The 21,158-nt window shown below is 43.0% G+C and overlaps 1 protein-coding gene across 1 annotated transcript in view; it reads right to left on the bottom strand.

Annotated features, from left to right (window-relative positions):
- WDR64 (WD repeat domain 64) overlaps positions 1–21,158 on the bottom strand; it is a 129,475-nt gene that overhangs the window by 20,000 nt on the left and 88,317 nt on the right. The window contains exons 13-20 of the mRNA XM_074948905.1: positions 19,676–19,799; positions 16,233–16,405; positions 13,297–13,479; positions 8,519–8,649; positions 6,013–6,105; positions 5,549–5,566; positions 2,112–2,196; positions 64–100 (exon numbers count right to left, since the gene is read on the bottom strand). Coding sequence (XP_074805006.1) covers positions 64–100; positions 2,112–2,196; positions 5,549–5,566; positions 6,013–6,105; positions 8,519–8,649; positions 13,297–13,479; positions 16,233–16,405; positions 19,676–19,799 — 844 coding nt within the window. The remainder of the gene's footprint in view (positions 1–63; positions 101–2,111; positions 2,197–5,548; positions 5,567–6,012; positions 6,106–8,518; positions 8,650–13,296; positions 13,480–16,232; positions 16,406–19,675; positions 19,800–21,158) is intronic.

Below are 21,158 nucleotides of genomic sequence, written 5' to 3'. Positions count from 1 at the left end.
AACACCCTATCCTCCCCAACGACCCAAGAAATCTGCAAGTATAAAGAGCAACACATTCCATACCTACTGTTGCTGGAGACTCTCCATTGTTTACATCTTCCTAAAACCAAGATTTATAAAACAGAAATTGAGCCAGAAAATTGAAAGCAGAAGAGCATACACACAGTACTAGACCTTGACATGCCCGGAGAAACAGTTCTCTAGACTGTCATTATTTAAGGAATGAACTAATTCCCTCAGAGGCTTATGTGAAACTTCTCACTTATATTGTCTCAGCTTCCAAGAAGAGTCTAGACTAAGTTAATTCCTTTCTGGGATAATGAATAGACACACACACTCAGAATATAAATCCATGGGGGTGATTTTCCAAAAGCACAAATGAATGGGAGTTAGGTGCCTTTGCAGATCTCCTCACTAGTTCTTGTCATTGCCTTGAGCAAAAATGGGTAAAATAGCAAAGTTGCACATGTAGCCCCATTTCAGCAAACAAATGCCTCTTTTTGAAGACTTCAGTCACATTCTGTCTGCTGCTTCTCTCAAGCACTGCTTTCAACTGTATTTTAACCCCACTCCTAATACAAAGTCCTGTTGGAATTATGTGTGTGGCTTTTCACTCTAAAATCAGTACTTTCACATGGCCTCAACCACATGATTGGGAGGTGTTGGGCAAGTGGGTTGCCTCCAACCTTCATTCCATGTCTATCTATATAGGTCACTCTGTCAACTACAGTAGAACCTCAGAGTTATAAACACCAGAGTTATGAACTGATAGTCAACCACACACCTCATTTGGAACTGGAAGTACACAATTACGCAGAATCAGAGAGCAAAGAAAAAGAAAAAAAAAGTAAATAAAGTACAGTAATGTGTAAACTTAAACTACTAAAAAAAATAAAAATAAAGGGAAAGCAACATTCTTCTTCTTCATAGTAGAGTTTCAAAGCTGTATTAAGTCAATGTTCAGTTGTAAACTTTTGAAAGAGCAACCATAACATTTTGTTCAGTTACGAACATTTCAGAGTTACGAACAACGGCCATTTCTGAAGTGTCTGTAATTCTGGGGTTCTACTATATAGAGATGTGAACCCCCTGAAGGGTCTCCAAGGGCTATTGTGGGGTGGGCCCAGTTGTTAGGCAGGATCTGTAGGAGAGAGTGGAAGATTTCAATAAGTCAGGAGGGAGACTAGGAAGCACAGGGTGCTTCAGGGGTTATAGATGAAGACGACAAGCCTCCTCAGTCTAGTAAATATGTACTGGCCTGTGTATCTTCACGTGCTAACTCCTTGGGACACATCTGACAACCACAACCTGTTGCCATTTCTCTATTTTTAGTACCTCAATGGCTTCACTCAAGTGTGCGGATCAAAATTATGCATATGCCAATTTGGGAATTTAAAAATGTATACACTGTGTTGAGAAAAACAGAGCCTGAGGAAAATTATGAGACAGTAGCACATTTTTAAAAATTTCTGAGTCCCCATCTGAGAATTTCTCCTCACTTTCTTCCACATTGCACCTCTTTCTTCCAGGATCTGCAGCTCTGCCACTATTCTTCTGGCAGGAAGGGCAGGACAAAACTACCACAAAATCACCAAGTTAGTTCTAATGAAAATACTCTTATCTATATACTGAAATCTACATGGTAGATTTCAGAAATATTGCTTCAGCCCTTACAAGGAAGTACTTTAAATATGCCAGAGTTATTCATGGCACCCATGTTAGTTTTCATACAATACAGATGTGACTTCAATGTTCACATTTCATTCTAGAGAATCCCAATGTCCTCATTTTGTGCCCTGTGCCGTCCCCCCTTAAAGCAGGAGATGCTGGTGATATGGATTGTACAAGACCTTTGATATCAGTTGCCTCACGTACCAGCAGCAAGCTGCTGAATGGCGCACACTCCCAAATCCCATCTTCATTTCCATCTTTGTGCTGTGCTTGCCCTCTAGTCTGGGAAGCAAAATGAATCAGACTTCTGGGGAGCATGGGGCCTCTGCATGGCAGAACACTGATCTTGTCAAACCACTGGCTTCTCTGTTTTTGTTTTGTTTTAATCTGCTATATAAAAATTTAGCTTGGATGAAGTGGAAACCAAACAGCCAACATACCTTGTTTAGACTTAAGTGGCTGCCTTCTGCATCCTGTGTGGCAGTCATATCACTTACAAGGGATGAAGTGGTGGAGGAGGAGTGACTAAGGAAAAAAATCCAGAGATATGGCTGATGGCACATAATAAAATATGGGTGACTACTGACATTCTCGGAGATTATGTTAGAGATCTACAGTTAATATTAGCCAGTGCTATTGAAGAAGAAAAAAAAAAGTAGTGTCTCCACTAGGTAGACTAAGTTTTCAAAAATTTTAGAAAGTGACATAAATATGTGAGCAAGATCTGCAAAGATCTGAAACACATACCAAGCCAGAATCTGCACCGATTTCCATCCTATGGAACTGCATGAAGGTCCGAGAGATTGCAGTGAACTAAATTTTCTCTTTATTGATTTTTAAGTAAAGGAGGGAGAGGTCCTAATTGTCTGTTCCAGTTTGTTTGTACATGATGTTTGATGTTCCACTTAGCTTTGTATTACATGCATAAAATTACATTCAAGTGACATTACAGGCTAAGAGTGTGCAGTAGGGAGATGATGATGAAAGATGGCCATTATCTCCTGGGGGCATTGTCCACCATGGCAGGTCCATGACTGCTGGAGACACCTCCCATAGCAATGGTCACTGATACACCCTTTCCATTGGGGGAGCTTGTCCTTCTCCTGTATTCAGTGGTGGATTAGCCACTGGGCCAACAGGGCCCTGGCCAACTAGGGGCCCCCGGAAAAATGGACATTGTTGTGCCCCAACCCACTCCACCCACCTGGTGCTCTTTCCGGGAAGCAGGGCAAGCCCCCACACTCCTACCTTGGTCTCCGGCAGGAGCACCAGGGAGGAGGCACAGGAGAGAATGCAGGCAGAAGATGTGGGGTGGGGCCCCCCACTTGCTCTGGCCCAGAGGCCCCACAAAATGATAATCGGCCTCTGCCCATATTGGCTCAGCTTCATCAGCACATCTAGGGGTGAAGGCAAGTGGGCAAAGCCATGGCCCTAATCACTCCCTGCACTTTTTTGAATTACGAGCACTACAGTGGTATCTCCCAGTGATGGTGCACAAAGAGCACAAGCATATACCTGGCCTGAGCAGGAATTTCTCTGCTATGACGACTCTGGGCTGGGTACCTGAACTGAGAGCCTCTCCCCTGTGCTCTCAGTGACCCTCCCTACTTGCCGTAAACATCATGAAGGAGGAAGCTGCCTGATTCGAATGCAAAGAGGACAAGAGCCTGGGGGGAGGGAGACTGGAGCTGGCTAGGCAAGCAGACTGGGAGCTAGTCTGAATGGGGAATGTGGGCAGAGGAAGAGACAGATTGGGAAGCCAGGAAGGGTATGAACAGAGAATGCCTGGGCAAGAAATTGGAACTGAAAGTGATTAGGTGTGGAAACTGGGAATGGGGAGGAGAGTAGGACTGAGATAAGGAGAGCAGAGGAGTGAAACTAGGATTTGCTGGGCAAAGCAATTGGGATGAGATGTCAGGGATGGGGAAGAGAAGACTGGGAGAAGAGAGGTTGGAGGGGACAGGGTGAAAGGGGTTACACTTGTGGGGAACAGGCAGATGAATCTGTGCCCACTAGCACACACTCCACTCCATAGCCTGGAATGGAACCTAAGATTCTGAGTCTCACCATGCCTCTGCTGTCAGCAAATATCTATGAAACCCACTGGCAAAATGTCCCATCCCCCTCTAGTGCGGATCCACACAGAGGATGACAACCTACTACTGTTATCAGTTACTCCATTAGCTCAAGTGGCAAAGATCTGTGCTGTGGATCTAAGGGCTCCAACCCTGCATATCACACACACAGGTGTCACTGTGGTGCTCCATGATGGAATTTCTCCTTCTCAGATTCCCCTTTTTAATAACCTAGGAAATCTCTCTCTCTCTCTCACACACACACACACACACACACCATTAAAAGAACATTGTTCAGGTTGCAAAAGAAGCACTCAAAAGTTAAATATGAGGTTGCCTGTGCAACCTTAGTTCAGCTCCCCTGAGCTTATGCATTGGTACAGCCATTAATTAAATGATCACATGCTATTTTTTCCCCCACAACACTCCTGCTTCATTCAGTGCAATGGGGGGACTTGTCTTGGGAGGGAATCAGGGTTGTGTAATGAAGGAGACTGTGGCAGAAGTCAGAAGGTGTGTAGCAAATGAGGCAGGGAACTGCAAGAAAGAGAAAGAAGGGTCTCACGGTCAAGGCAGTTAAATGCTGCCCTAGAGAATTGGATTCTATCCCTGCCTGTGCCATAGAGTTCCTGTGTGATGCTGGGCAAGACACTTGAGTTGAACATTTCACAGGTGGTCACTAATTGTGTGTTCCTAATTTTCTGGATGCCCAGTTTGGGCCTGATTTGCAGAAGTGCTGAGTGCACACAATTGCAGCCGAAATTAATATGGGAGCTGTCCTTTGAACAGAACAATGCTAAGGACTCTGAAAAATCAGATGCTAGTTGTCTCAAATTGAACACCCAAAATTAGTGGATACTTTTGACCTTAATATTTCTGTATATCAATTATCCATCCAGAAAATAGGAATAATAATACCCTGTTATTTCACAGGAATGTTATGAAAATAAATGAATGTCTGAAGCAGTCATGAGCACTACAGAAAAATCCATGAGGAAATTAATAATCTTGTCTTCAGAGCAGGGTTTGATAGTGTGCAATAAATAAGGCCTCGGGCCACACTTTGAACAATGGGGATATAGCAAAATAGTGAATCCATCCATTCATCCTGTGAACTGAATGAGGCTGGGATCCCATGGAACAAGTGGTATGTGATCATGTAATTAAAGACTATCATAACACATATGCACAAGGGCGCCTCCTTAATTCTGGCATTTCCTAGTCTTTGAGTGCGTCACTTTGCAAGGTTAGCAAATGTTCTTTTAATGTATTTTTGTGTGTGTAATAGTAATAAGCTTCCATGTAATCAGAAACAATAATAGAAAATACAACCTATGCAAAACATGTATGATTCAATGTCATTGCAAGAGCCTCACCTTTCAATAGTCAGAATATTTCCTGACATAAAAAAATGCAAACTGTGAAACCTAATCACTGCATTTAATTTCATTTACCTGGGTCTCTTTGAAAAAAAAGGGCCAAAAGTTATTGTTTAAGATTGAAAGGCTGATTAACATCTATTAAATGGTTATGGCACATTTAGGTGTAGTAAGTCTGTAAGATGCTTTAAGGATTTAAAATGACACAAGACCACAAACCACCCTATAGATTCAAGGGGGCATAAAGCGTCTTAATTGCTTAAATCCTTAATACTGCATAAGTATTTAATCCAGATTAAGTCCTTAAGGCTGCCAGGTGCCTATGAACATACATTGGAAATTGCGCGCTTGTGAAAACGCACACATGCTCAACCCTCCGCTCTAGACATATGGGCTTTTTGACTGAGCATCTGTCCTGCATACGTTAATTTTTGAGGAATACTGGCCTGCCACTACTATTGTTTGTTAAGAGCTGACTATGGACTTGAGGATTGTACAAATCACAACAATAAAAAAGAGCCTCTGCTCCAAACAGCTTACAGTCTACAAAACAGCTTAAAAGAAGGGAAGAGCCACTGCAAAAAACTCAGAAGAGGGGGCAATTTGGGGTTTTAAATAGATTTGTTATATTAACTTCTTATGGAGCAGAAGTGAGGCTTAGGAGGCTTTTGAATGAGGAAGGGGAGGGGCATCTCACATGTAAGGAGACACTGAGGAAGGAATGGGAAAGCTAAGCACCTACTTGGGTTTGTAACTGGATTAATCAAACCCAATTAATCCAGCTCAGTTCAGCTCTAGGTTATCCTGGGGTAAAAGAGTGGTGGAAAAATTATGCCAGTTTAACAGAGCAAAATTCATAATGCAGTGCATGCCATTCATTCAGTTACCTGGAAGAGAAATCACTCCGGAACAGGAATAGCACAGCATTGACTCCAGATACTTGACCGGTAGCGTCTTGACAAGCCTGATAAGTTTTATCCCTGGAAATAAAGAGGTTTGTACAGGATTTGTCACACACTTCAACACCTATTATGTTTATTACAGTGCGTTGTTCTTAGGTAAGATTATAGACTGAAATGCATAACCGCGTAAGAATTAAACAATTTTTGTTTCCTGGGGTTTAGGTTACATGTAAGTAGTCACATATAATTTTGCAAAGTCAATTTATTGTTATGAATTATGCTGGCTTGACATCTTTAGAAAAGATCACACTTTTTTTTTTTAAACCCATGGAGCAGGCTTAGTGTATGCTGTGCCATTGTAAGCATCCCCACCAGGAACTGAACTGAGAGCCTGGAAGCTGATGGAATGGCTCAGTGGAAAAAAAAAAATCTTTCAGTCAGCCAGGCCTTCCCCCAAGACTCAGCATTTAAGACAAAGAAAAATACGTTAACTGAAGCAGAAAATTGCCATAATCTTGGCATTCAGTCTAGTCATGTGAATCATGGGTACAATGCCCTATTTTCATCCAACATTTTCCCTTCCTCTCTCTTCCATGCAGCCACACTAACAGCTCTCCCCTTATGCAAGGGGAGGGAGAAGCAGTCCTGTAGTTAAATCTTTTATTCCCCTTTCATTTCTCCCTCACCCTTTTTTGGGAAAAGAGTTAAGGGAGGAAAAGTGGAATTTCACCCACAATTTCAAAACCAATTTTTTTGAAAAATATAAAATTTTGTTGAAGTTTTAGTGTTGACATTTTGTCCAAAAGAGAAACTGATGAAGATAAAATATGTCACCAAAATCCCATTTTTTATTCAGAATGTTTTTCACGTTAATAAATGTGCCCAGTTCTAATAGCTTCTTCAAAGCCAGAATGTAGTTTTCAAGGTAATTACTTACAGGCTTATTAAATGAGTTTACTAGAGCTAGGCAAAACTGTTCAGTGGCACGTGACAATTCTTAGGGGGAGATCAGATTTGGGCTGCTAGAAAGTTGGGACCATACAGAGATCACTAGACCATCCTGCCAGTCCCTGGTGGGCAAGATATGGGAAGGCGTAGAACAACATTGATTGAGGGAACTCTCAGGGTCTTGGGGTTTCTCCCCTCCCCCCCCCAATAACTTCAGAGTTTCTGGAGGCTTTAGGAGTGATAACAGTGGTATTTTTAATGACAACTTTTTGGAGCAGTTAATTAGGGAAGAAGGTGTTTTGAAGGGATTTCTCTTTGTCAAACTTGGGCACAAAAAATGAGAAATATTTAAAAGAAACTGTGAGGATCAAGAGGAGCACCACCAAAAGACAGGGGAAGGGAAAACACATATGGAATTAAAACAAACACCATATTAGTAGCTCTTGGAACCAGCATGAAGGTCAGAAAGTAGACCAGCAGCCACTCAGATGAAAGGAAGAAGAGCTCTCCTAATACAGCTAGATATTGGCAAAGTAGTGATGTAGCAATCCTCTCCAAACCTTCTCTTTCTTCAAAGCCAAACCACTGATGTCTGGAGGAATTCAGTAAAGGATTCTTCTCCAGAAGAAGTGGGTGCGGGGAAGGAGGGAGTTCCAACCATTCCCACCATCTGCCCACTCACGTCCATCCACACATGTCACCTTCATGCAAAAAAGTGTAGTCTTCCTTTACCATGTCATCTGGAGATGAGAGGACTTTCTACTGCTCCACTTCTATCATCTTCAAAGGGCAGCTGGCTTTGTCCTAGTCCAAGCTCATGAGAAGGTGACTGCCTGGCCTCCCTCTCTACTTCTTTGCGTGGTGTGATGGCGTATACAAACACCACACCAGTAAGGAAGGGGTTGAGAAGGTGCAAAGCATGCATGGCTTGGAGGAAGAGCTCAAAAGGAAAGCAGACCAGGTCAGTAGGAGGGTAAACAGTGGAAGTGAATTGATGTACATTCTCAGATCCTGGGAAGCAGGACTACAGGATGTCCTAACGCCTGAGGCCTCTGCTGGTCTTGACTTCACCAAACCCACAGAGAAGGGGCTCACGGAACTCAGGTCTAAGGCTTTACCTTTGATTTCAGTTGTTTAATGCCTTGTTTTTAAATGCCAAGAGGGGACTGGCAGGAATGACCCAGGGAAACAGAAGCATTGCACTTCTGGGTGCAGAACTTAGCTATCAGCTTCTGGACTCTGCATTGGGAACTGGTGGAGAGGGTGGTTCCCAAACAACTCCTAGGCAGGGCAGGAGGCAGAAAGCTTACCTCTGATATGGGGACTCTAGATGAGAGAAGCCCTGAAGCCAGAAGGCTCAAGATTACTAGACCTTGATGCAGAGGGGGCATTGCTGGACTCTTTATATACAATAGTACATTAACATTTGTATTTTCAATACAGTGTACCCCCAAAATACTTAAACTTAGATCAATAAGGTTTAACTTAATTCCATAGGAATTGTCCAGGATATTGCCATATCTGTTACCAAAGTATTACTTACAAGTATCTGACAGTAGCAGATTCAAAATCCCACAAGATTATTGCACCATGTGCATTTCCAGTAGCTATCAAGCTGTATCCTTCTACTTTTAACACATCAAAACACTTCATTTCTTCACCCAGTGGTAAATTCTAAAGGAAGCATAAATAAGACTTCTACTAAGAAGGACATGACATCTTATAGTGAAATGTTTTAAACAAATGAGTTATGTACAGAAAATGACACTGTACATCGTTGTAAACTCAATGCATTTTATTAGAGTTACACATTATAACATTTGCCATTCTTATGGTGCCTTCCATCCAAAGACCTCAGCATCCCTCTGAGGTAAGACCTATGGTCACTATTAAAGACTGCATTAACTATACCTGAGACCCCAGAGTAGTTTCCTGTTTTAGGGACCAAGGATGAAGTGGGAGGGAATACTCGTGATAAATCCTGGCAAGTGCTGACTTTTTAGGTGGCAACCACTGTAAGTATTCTTATGCCCATTTTATGGAGTTCAGCATGACATAGGAAGTCCCTGGAAGAACACCCAGGATCATTCTTCTTCCCCTTTGTATTACACTGTTTGCACCATACATTAATACTGGCACAAACATACTTGAACTGAGACATTAACACATCGCAAACATCCAAATGAAATTAACAGCAAGAGCAACTGCACAACACAATTGAGTTACTGGATCAGAGCTATGGACTATCTAGTCCAGTGTCCTGTCTCCAACATTGGCCAGCACCAAATGATTCAGAGGAAGGTGAAAAATCAAAGTAGGCAGCTGTGGCACAATCTGCCCTCACAAAAAATCTCATCCTAATCCCTAATATTTTGAGATTGGTTTAACCCCTGAAGCAGGAAGTTTTATATTCCTTGCAATGATCTGCTGGCATCAACTATTATACCTCAGAGGCAGTAGCGTAGCTAGGGGGGAGCGGGGCAGTGCTCTCCCATCAAGAAGCAGTGGCGCCTTTTAAAGTTTTTCTCACCCGGTGGCACTCCGAGTCTTCAACGGCGGGTCAGGCGGCGCTCCGGGTCTTCGATGGCACTTCAGCCACAGGTCCTTCACTCACTCCGGTCTTCGGCGGCATTTTGGCGGTGGGGGGTCCTTCAGTACCGCCAAAGACCGGAGCAAGTGAAGGACCCGCCACCGAAGTGCTGCTGAAGACCCGGAGTGCCGCTGGGTGAGCACAAGCGGGTGGTGCCTTTTTTTTATCTCCGCTCCCCCTGTTTTCTCCACCTGGCTACGCCACTGCTCAGAGGATTCTTGTTATTCATAGAGACATCCAATCCCTCTTAAAATCATGCTAAATTCTTGGCCTCAACAACTTCCTGTGGCAATAAATTCCACAGTCTAGCCACACATTGTGTGAAAGAGTATTTCCTTTTTTCAGTCTTGAACTTGCCACATTTCTGTTTCACTGAGTGTCCCCTTGTTCTTGTGTTATTAGGATGGAATATACAGTACTTAAAGCACCATTCTGGCAGATATTCAGCCATTTGCTCAGGGGATGGGGCCCTAGAGCTGCTGGCATGCCTGGCCTCTCTGAGATGGAGAGGGGTATCTTCTGTTCCACCAAGCCTGATGGGAGGCAGGAGGGAGACCCACTGGACATAGGCAAAAAAAATAAAACGAGGAGGAGCCCAGACACATAAGGACATCGCTAAGGGCACAGCAGGACTCCTCTGGAACTGGCCTCAGGTGACTGGCAGCAAGGAGGAGTGGGAACTGTTGATCTTCACCCCTTTCCCCTTTGGCCCATGGTAAGGAATAGTGGAGCCTAAAGGATTCAATTGATCCCACTGCAGCGACTCCTCCACACTCTGAACTGAGGCAGAACGAGTAGAGCTCACAGAGAGTCAGGCCTGAATGTGTCTGAGTAGCAGTTGTTCTCACCACCCAGCAGCAGTAGCTACAGGTGACTCACTACATTTTTCTTCACAACTATCAGGGCTACAAACATACCTAAAAAAATTCGTGAAAGCTGATTCTGCAGAGGTCAGTAACATTGGTCACAATCACTTGGGAACCTATTTGCCCTGGCGAGAGGGATTTGGCAAGCCTGTGTTAAATGTGCCTCATTTCATGAGAAGTATACAGGTAACTCATGTCACCATGGCCATGTCATTTAGAATGGGAGGCAGTGTCCGGTGGCTAGATCACAGGGCTGGCAATCAAGAGATCATAGAATCATAGAATCATAGAAGATTAGGGTTGGAAGAGACCTCAGGAGATCATCTAGTCCAACCCCCTTCTCAAAGCAGGACCTAATCCCCAAATAAATCATCCCAGCCAGGGCTTTGTCAAAATCTCTTAGGAAGGAGATTCCCCCCCACCCTCCACCAAGGTAACCCATTCCAGAGCTTCACCACCCTCCTAGTAAAATAGTGTTTCCTAATATCCAGTCTAGACCTCCCCCACTGCAACTTGAGACCATTGTTCCTTGTTCTGTCATCTGCCACCACTGAGAACAGCCTAGCTCCATCCTCTTTGGAACCCCTCTTCAGGTAGTTGAAGGCCGCTATCAAATCCCCCCTCACTCTTCTGCAGACTAAATAAGCCCAGTTTCCTCAGCCTCTCCTCGTAAGTCATGTGCCCTATCCCCCTAGTTATTTTTGTTGCCCTCCACCAGACTCTTTCCAATTTGTCCACATCCTTTCTGTAGTGAGGGGGACCAAAACTGGCCGCAGTACTGCAGATGTGGCCTCACCAGTACCGAAGAGAGGGGAATAATCTCTTCCCTCGATCTGCTGGCAATGCTTCTACTAATACAACCCAATATGCCGTTAGCCTTCTTGGCAACAAGGGCACACAGCTGACTCATATCCAGCTTCTCATTCACTGTAATCCCCAGGTCCTTTTCTGCAGAACTGCTGCTTAGCCAGTCAGTCCCCAGCCTGTAGCGGTGCATTGGGATTCTTCTCTCCTAAGTGCAGGACTCAGCACTTGTCCTTGTTAAACCTCATCAGATTTCTTTTGGCACAATCCTCCAATTTGTTTAGGTCACTCTGGACCCTATCCCGACCCTCCAGCATATCTACCTCTCCCCCTAGCTTAGTGTCATCCACGAACTTTCTGAGGGTGCAATCCATCCCATCCTCCAGATCATTAATGAAGGTGTTGAATAAAACCGGCCCCAGGACCGACCCCTGGGGAACTCTGGTTGATACCGGCTGCCAGCTAGACATCGAGCCATTGATCACTACCCGTTGAGCCCGACAATCTAGCCAGTTTCTATCCACCTTATAGTTCATTCATCCAATCCATACTTTTTTAACTTGCTGGCAAGACTACTGTGGGAGACTGTATCAAAAGCTTTGCTAAAGTCAAGATAGGTCACCTGCACCACTTTCCCCATATCCAGAGAGCCAGTTATCTCATCACAGAAGACAATCAGCTTGGTCAGGCATGACTTGCCCTTGGTGAATCCATGTTGACTGTTCCTGATCACCTTCCTCTCCTTCAAGTGCTTCAAAATGGATTCCTTGAGGATCTGCTCCATTATTTTTCCAAAGACTGAGGTGAGGCTGACCGGTCAGTAGTTCCCTGTATTCTCCTTCTTCCCTTTCTTAAAGATGGGCACTATATTTACCTTTTTCCAATCATCTGGCACCTCCCCCAATGACCACAAGTTTTCAAAGATAATGGCCAATGGCTCTGCAATCACATCAGCCAACTCCCTCAGCACCCTCGGATACATTAGATCTGGCTGCGTGGACTTTTGCATGTCCAGCTTTTCTAAATAGTCCTTAACCTGTTCTTTCACCACTGAGGGCTGCTCCCCTCCTCCCCACACTGTGCTGCCCAGTGCAGCAGACTGGGAATTGACCTTGTCTGTGGAGACCGACGCACAAAAAGCATTGAGTCCTTCAACTTTTTCCTCATCGTCTGTCACTAGGTTGCCTCCCCCATTCCTTAAGGGTCCCACACTTTCCCTGACCACCTTCTTGTTGCTAACATACCTGTAGAAGCCCTTCTTGTTACGCTTCACATCCCTTGCTAGCTGTAACTCCAGTTGTGCTTTGGCCTTCCTGATTACATCCCTGCATGCTTGAGAAGTATTGTTATACTCCTCCCTAGTCATCTGTCCAAATTTCCACTTCATGTAAGCTTCCTTTTTGCATTTAAGCTCACCAAAGATTTTCACTGTTAAGCCAAGCTGGTCACCTGCCATATTTGCCATTCTTTCTGCACATTGGGATGGTTTGTTCCTGTGCCCTCAATCAGTCGCCTTCAAAATAGAGCCAGTTCTCCTGGACTCCTTTCCCCCTCGTATTAGCCTCTCAGGGGATCCTGCCCATCAGTTTCCTGAGGGAGTCAAAGAGATCCGGTTTCTAGCCCTAGGTCTGTCACAGACTTGCTGTTTGATCTTGGATGAGTCTCAGTTTCTCCACATCTAAGTGCCCTCATCTAAGATAGACATATTTTGGCTATCTCTTCCTTTCTTTGTTGTTGAGAGGATTAATTCATTAAGATTTATGAAGTCCTTTTCATTGCTATTGAGATTTTTGGATGGACATCTCTATTTACTATTTCCAATTTGTACACCAATAATCAAGGGCCTATTGCCATACCAATGCTTATCTATTTAAATCACAACAATATCAATAGGTGTCATGCAACTAAATCTCATAGAAATAGTCACCCCCTGAAATAAAATATTTTTGGATTTCAATGCAGTGGAAAGTTTAGAACATTTGCCTCTCATATTGCATCTAAATCTCTTACTCACTAGCTGATGTTAGGTAAACAATGCAGAAAATTAAGAGGTGTTCTCACCTGGATTTCATTATTTCTCTTAGGTTCTGTATCAGACAACAGCTGAACATCTGGAAAAAAACCATTTACTTTCCTGGCATTGGGTTTCAGACATAGAGACATGACTGGATTCCCTTGCAGAATAAGTGACACAGCCTCAGGGAGCTCCCATGTAACAGTCAGATAAGGTTCACCTTCATTACCCTAGTAAAATGACCCATTTAACCAAAGACAAAAATACAAATGTGACATTATCTGATTAAAATATGACCATGCAAACCATTGTTGCTACCATGGTTGTATAATTGCAACAGATCTTATTCAGAGTGTAACACATGGCCAGAAAGGGTTAAGCAGCTTGCTGGCTAAATGACCCAAGCTTTAAAGTCATGTTAGGAAAGTATGTGAATGGTAAGTAGGGCCTCTCCCTATGAGATAGGCTGAACTTTGAAGTGAAAACCTGTATTGTTAGAGAATTAGAGGTGATACTAATTGTGTGTGTTTACGTGGCTAATTATTAAACAAGATATAAGTTCCTCTTTGTCACTATAGCTATCGATTCAGAGATCAAAAAAGAATATTAACATTTAGATGAATCTTGAATGCAATAACATCATTGTCTATATGTCTCTTTAAAATTTGTAATAGACTGCCTAACGGATAAATTAGCTTATGTTAATCCATGTAGTTAATTACCAGTGAGGTTTGGGAAACAGAAGGCTACATCAAAAGCCTAGTGTTAACCCAGGACTGTATGTCAAGTGGCTGCTAGAAAACTGTATAAAAGACCCTGGGGTCCTGATCCTGTCATCTCAGATCTGCTTGAGGCTTCATGCAGGGGAAGCCTAAGCCATAAGGACTGAGATCCCAGTCCTGACTGGACCACCCTGAATATAAACATTGGACAAAACCTATTAACTATTTCTGAAAGAGCTCTTTGCAACTACAAAGCTCACCATCTCTGCTATGAATCTGAATCTCGAGATTGTGCTCATGTCTGTAAGTATACTGATCTTTTAACCAATATTCCCTCTCTTTTCTTTTTTAATAAGTTTTAGTTTAGTTAATAAGAATTGGCTGTAAGTGTGTATTTGTGTAAGATCTGGAATATTCATTAACTTGGGAGGTAATGTGTCTGATCCTTTGGGATTGGTAGAACTTTTTTATATGATGAATAAGATTTTCAGTAATCTTCATCATATTTGACTTGGGTGTCTGGGTGGAGGCCTGAGGCCGGGTTACTTTAAGGGAACTATGTTGTTGTTTTCTGGGTAACCAGTGAGGTATTACAGAAGCTGTTTTGTGTTGGCTTGGTAAATCTAAGTATGGGAATATCCACCAGATTTGAGGATTGTCTACCCCATTCTTTGCAGTTCTTTTTTTTTTTTTTTTTTTTGCAGTTCTCTCCTCTTCTCTTTGCAGTTCTAGAGGCATTGTAAAATTAATCAGTGCTGAAGAGGGGTGTTTTTTTTTAAAACCATTTCAATATTGAACCACCACCATTTGAAAGGTTTCAGAGTAACAGCCGTGTTAGTCTGTATTCGCAAAAAGAAAAGGAGGACTTGTGGCACCTTAGAGACTAACCAATTTATTTGAGCATGAGCTTTCGTGAGCTACAGCTCACTTCTGTAAAACATTTAAATCTACTAGGCAGTATTATTTAGCACCTTTCAGATTTAAATTTGATTCACAGTAATGTTTGGGAGGAATGGTTCATGTGGCTACATTTATCTAAGCTGTTAGTAAATTAAATTTAGAGGTTTTTTAATTAACCAAAAATAGCAAATTCAATTAACTGATTATTTCAAGTTTTATAGTACGTTAATTTGTAAAGCAGCTCCATACACTGTGACTATTCTCCTCCATAGCAACATTCAGAGAGATAAAGAAGGCTGCATAAATTCTTATTTTTCCAAACATTTGATATTTTCATGCTCATAACCACAGTGTATAAATTTTTGTTACAGAAATTTCATCCAGATGCAATCAGAAAACTGTTCTTTTGTCCATGACCTTACTATGCCTAAGAGTGTATGTTCTGTATGCAATCGTATGGTTGTATGTATTGGGATTATGATTATGTAACTTGACTGTATGAGTGCATTGTGGCAGAGTGGGCTAGGTCTGTGTCAAATTATGAACAGAGAGAGAGAGAGACAAGTTGGGTGACGTCTGCCTCACCAACTACCTCGCGTGTAGTATTCTCTTCTGTGTAGGTGCTTGGGCAAAGGGTATCACTATAAATAGAAATATGCAAGAACAAAAGTAGCCTCAAATTTGCTTCTAGCTATTTTCTTGTTAGTCTGTAAACTATTTAAGCTGATTGCTAATGGGGCTAGAGCGCTGCACTGCAGCAACTCAAGAGGAAGGAAGGAACCGCAGAATGGGACGCTCTTTTTCATATCCCTTTGCAACCTTCCTATGCAGGATTCAGATCATGCTGTTCCCTCACATCATGTCATCAAAAGGGAGTGTGTGGGCCTCTGATTTTCACTTCTGAAGGAGAGGGGAAGGGAAAGAGTTCTTTAGTCTTGGGACCTGATCCTACTAGCACTTGCACGTGTGAATATCTTTACTCACTGAAGTATTCCCATTTACTTCAGTGAGTAAAGTTATGCACATCCTGCAAATTAAGGGCAGGCTCTGGCTCTTATTCGGTGAGCAAAATGACTGAGGGATAGGAAATTTACCTTCCCACCAAAGCCTAACTGAATGAGAAAAATATTAATGGTTCCAGTGTAGTGGATTCATGGAAAGAGGTGAGCAGAATGATGAAAATCTAGCCATGGAACACTGAACACACTGACATTTTAAATATTAAAGAGTTACTTTGGTGAAAAATTATTTTACATGGACAGTTGCGTAGGGTTTGCCTACTGATTTATGAAAGTTGTCTGTTTGAACTTCAGAATTAGCAGCTACAGAATGAAATAAATCACATGTAAAATATCAAAAACCTGAATGATTTGGATCTTCCCACTGTGCTCCAAAGCCAGGATCACATGCCGACTCTCACTAGCCTTCAGATAAACTAGCTGCAGCAGCCACTGCTCATCATCTTTGCTGTCATTTGTGATAGGCAAAGCTTTAATTTCCTGCCCACTTCCAAAATCCCAGATTTTCAACGTTCCTGAACAAGAAGGACAAAAACTGTTAAACACAAAACATGTATTTTCAACTCAGAAACCTGACAAGTCCCAAATAGCAAAAAGAGAGAAAACACAGCTGCATCACATTTCCCATTTCTATAGGTCTGATGTTTGGTATTTTAATACTGCTTCACAGAAGCATGTGGTTGGGATAGACTAATTCACAAATACCAGGTATCTGCTGGGGGGGGGGAGGGCGGGGCAGGGTTGCCAGGAAGCGTGTATGTAGGGATCCCTTACAAATATTCAATCAGCCAATTGCAGGGAATATTGATGTGATTTCCCTGTCTCAGATGGACCCTTTCCCTTTCTAGACACTGCTAAAATCTTCCATGCTAGAAATAACTTATCTTGGGGCTCAAAAACCCCTTCCTTCAATTTCTCATGTGTTGGCTGAGTTATTTCAAAGTCAAATGTAAGCTCTTTAAGGCTTATTTATTTACTTCTGTTTGTACAATGAGCCCCTGACCAGCATTAGGACCTTTGTAAAAGCATCAACCACCAGATATTTTTCAGAAATATCCCCTGGGGCAGGACAACAGTCTGCCTGCAAGGTCTGTTCACGTGTCAAATAATGTAAATTCAACCCTGGGCTTCCTTGATTGTGGGCATGCAAAAGCATTTTTGCCTAAATGGGAAAACAATGGAATAGATTCTCCAATCCCTCACCTCTCCTCTCAGTGAGCACAGTTATATGGGGTTATCAGACGTTGCCATTGCCAACAGACCACTATTCTGTCCTTCTCCACGGCTATTTTGCATTTCCTGCTTCTGTGCCAAGCCCACAAAAGGGCAGAAAGGGAGCCAGCAAGGCACAGATCTTCCAATCTGAGAGAGCGGCAAGGTTGAGAGTGACATGGCTCACTACCAGACTTTCTCTCAAAATGAGGGGGTGGAAAGAGAGGCTGAAGCACTCTCTGAAGGAGCAGCTACCACCTGGGATCCACCCTCGTCATGTGGAGCTACTGACCCTGACAACAGCTTTCCCTTCTGAGTAGCCCCTAAGCCCTGTGGGCAAAGTATCTCAGCTAAATGGTGCAAATAAAGGGCAGTATGCTCAAGTGGAAATAATCTGGCCTGCATGCTTTGTGACAGAGGCCACGTCTTCTTCGTGAGGCACCTTGTATATTTCTGGAATATCCCAACATTTCTTGGTGCTGCACTTCTTAACATTTTAATAAACCCTGAAGTTTCAGAATTATGCAGCCATGCTAATTGATTAATCAATTATTAAAGTTTACTGAAGAATTCAGTGCAGGTCTGGTAAATAAACGGAGAAGCCTTGTCATACAATCTCAAACTAACATGCCATACATTACATGACGTGTTGCATACTGGAAAATACACTAACTATGTATAGTGTTCAGAGTCAGCAAATCCTATAAAACTGAGTTTCCCCTTTTCATTTTAACTACTTTACTCCAGTTGCTCACAGTTTCCTCATTAAAATGCCTTCTGGGCTGAAGATATTCATGCTTGGGCTTAGCCCACAATAATTTTTTTTTAAAGTTTGAGCAAAATTGTTATTTTTATTTTTGAATTATACGAAGATGGAGAAAATGCATGTAGCCCACATGTTCCTATCATAACCTTGGTTTTTGCGTATCAATAACACTTAAGATTGAAACTCAAACCTTGGCTTGTTTTAGAGCTTTCTTTGAGGAGTGAAATGCATGCCCCGCTTGAAGCAGGTCCGTTCAGTATTTTTGAAGTGGTGAACATTTAAATTTGGAGTGGGCACACATTTTGCCATGCACAGGTGCTGGAACTAGAGGTGTGGGAGGTAGCACCCCCTGGCTTGAAGTGGTTTCCATCATATACAGGGTTTATAGTTTGGTTCAATGGCTCTCAGCACCCCCTCTATACAAATTGTTCCAGCACAAGTGCTGCCATGTTTTCATGCAGCCTCCTTGAGTGACAGGGTTGAGAATGTTAAGGACAGCTGAGTGAAAGATGCCTGTTAAGCTAATTTAGTCCTCCTGAGTAAAGGGCACCTCAGTTTCATCCCTTCTCCCCTTTCTTACAATAAGACCAGCAAGGGAAATTGAAAGCAAAAACCTGTCATCAAAACAGTGTTAACATTGAGAATTCAAGCACACAAGAGTCAGAAAATTCCAAGAAGATATCAGGGTTTCTAACACTGCAGTAACTGCCACACTGCATATAGGATGGACTTTCTTCAGGTGTCTGTTTCAATGTAATCCTTACTCTAATACTGTTCATTCTAAGTAACGTAGAGCAGGGCTGACTGGTTCCAGACTGCTTCAAGCTTTATGCAGCAAGGCACGACACTCTTAGGTATTCACAGGGTACTTATTCCAGACCCCCCAGAGAAGTATCACATCATGGAACAGTCCCTGTAGTCCAGTGCAGACTATTACAGTCTCTTGTCCTTCATGCCATTCATGTCTAGCTCCTAAGCCCTGAGGGAAAAATCTTCTTGGACTAGAAGCCAGGCAGACAGAGCCAAAGGCCATTTTCCATAAAGCCTAAAATTGCCTTTCAAAGGCCTGATTCCCAAATTAGATCCAGCTGTAATTCTCCTTTCAGGCGTGACAGCTTTCATACTCCTTTCAGGCCAGGCAGGTATTTTTCTTGTCCTGCAAGGACGCTTACTAACCTCTCCCCTCTCTGACCGGAGGCGGGCTACATACACCCTGGTACACAAGAGGCATGTCCACACTTTGAGCTGAAGGTGTAAATTTCAGCTCGAGGAGACATACCTGGACTAGCTTGGGTCGAGCTAGCATGCTAAAAATAGAGCGGCACTGTGGCAGTACCAGTGGTAGGAAAGGCTTGCTGCCCCAAGTACCACCCTGTCCAATAGACTATGTATGTACTTGGGGCAGATAGCCTGTTCCACCTCTTGTGTTGCTGTGGCTACACTCAATTTTTAATACACTAACTTGATCACAGCTAGCCCAGGTAGGACTATTCAAGCTCCAGAGGTAGGATGTACTACACAGTTAAGTCAAATTGCATGGGGAAGCCTAGTTTGTGGTATTTATTTAAAGTTATGCCATGTCTCTATTTTATTGCTATTCATTGCGGCATTTAATATAAAGGGGTGGTAGTGGCCAGATCCATACGAAACAGCACCAGTCCAGTTTTGCAGAAGCTTTTTGAAATTGGACCCCAATCCAACATGGTTTCAGGTGGGTTCCAAGCAAACTGTTCTCACAGCCCTGGTCACAATATAGTATCTCGTTCTAAAGAGAGAACAGAATAGTAGTGATAATTCAATTGTTTACCATCATAGGCCCCTGTAGCAAGGTGAAACCCATTTTTATCAATTGCTGCACAGGTCACTTCAATATTAGGCCCATGGGCATCTTCAATCTGGTAGATTTGGTGCCCAGATTCTAGCTCCCAGACCTATAAAAAAAATTAAAATTATTTGCAGTCCATCCGAAAAAATCCCCACACCATGTGTTATAAGTTGGTTGCCAAAACACGCTGAATAAATGACTGTCATATATCCCATAAAATATGCTTCCTGATAGTACAGCAGACTCAACAGCGCAATATTCACAATTGCTGTCTCTCTAGCTCCAAAAATCTTTGCCACCCTAAGGAAGCCATTCTAGCAAAGATAGCCTATTTTCACTAGTCACATGAAATAGATTATTTTTAAGTTAGAGATAGGAATGGTTAAATATAATGAGTTTTTAGTATACAGAAAAAAAGGAAAGCTAACTACAAACAGGGCCAGCCCTAGGACAAATAGTGCCCCAGGCAAGGAGCATCTTCGTTGCCCCCCCTCCATTTGTTAAACTTTTGAATACCTCACTTTTTATTGCATTTGTAGCCCGTTTCATGACTGATGCACAATTTGCATGCATGATTTCTCCCAGTTATAGAATCATAGAATATCAGGGTTGGAAGGGACCTCAGGAGGTCATCTAGTCCAACCCCCTGCTCAAAGCAGGACCAATCCCCAACTAAATCATCCTAGCCAGGGCTTTGTCAAGCCTGACCTTAAAAACCTCTAAAGAAGGAGATTCCACCATCTCCTTAGGTAACACATTCCAGTGCTTCACCACCCTCCCAGTGAAAAAGTTTTTCCCAGTATCCAACGTAAACCTCCCCCACTGCAACTTGAGACCATTACTCCTCATTCTGTCATTTGCTACCACTGAGAACAGTCTAGATCCATCCCCTTTGGAACCCCTGTTCAGGTAGTTCAAAGCAGCTGTGAAATCCCCCCTCATTCTTCTCTTCTGCAGACTAAACAATCCCAGTTCCCTCAGCCTCTCCTCGTAAGTCATATGTTCCAGTCCCCTAATCATTTTTGTTGCCCTCCGCTGGATGCTTTCCAATTTTTCCACATCCTTCTTGTAGTGTGGGGCCCAAAACTGGACACAGTCCTCCAGATCACCTCACCAATGTCGAATAGAGGGGAACGATCACGTCCCTAGATCTGCTGGCAAAGCCCCTACTTATACAGCCCAAAATGCCATTAGCCTTCTTGGCAACAAGGGCACACTGTCGACCCATATCCAGCTTCTCGTTCACTGTAACCCCTAGGTCCTTTTCTGCAGAACTGCTGCCTAGCCACTCGGTCCCTAGTCTGTAGCAGTGCATGGGATTCTTCTGTCCTAAGTGCAGGACTCTGCACTTGTCTTTGTCGAACCTCAGATTTCTTTTGGCCCAATCCTCTAATTTGTCTCTAAGTCCCCCTGTATCCTATCCCTACCCTCCAGCGTATCTACCACTCCTCCCAGTTTAGTGTCA

The sequence above is a fragment of the Natator depressus genome, chromosome 3 (assembly GCF_965152275.1).
Source record: "Natator depressus isolate rNatDep1 chromosome 3, rNatDep2.hap1, whole genome shotgun sequence".
NCBI lineage: Eukaryota > Metazoa > Chordata > Testudines > Cheloniidae > Natator > Natator depressus.
Note: the sequence above shows the minus strand (reverse complement) of the source record. Positions and strands in the feature narration are given on the sequence as shown.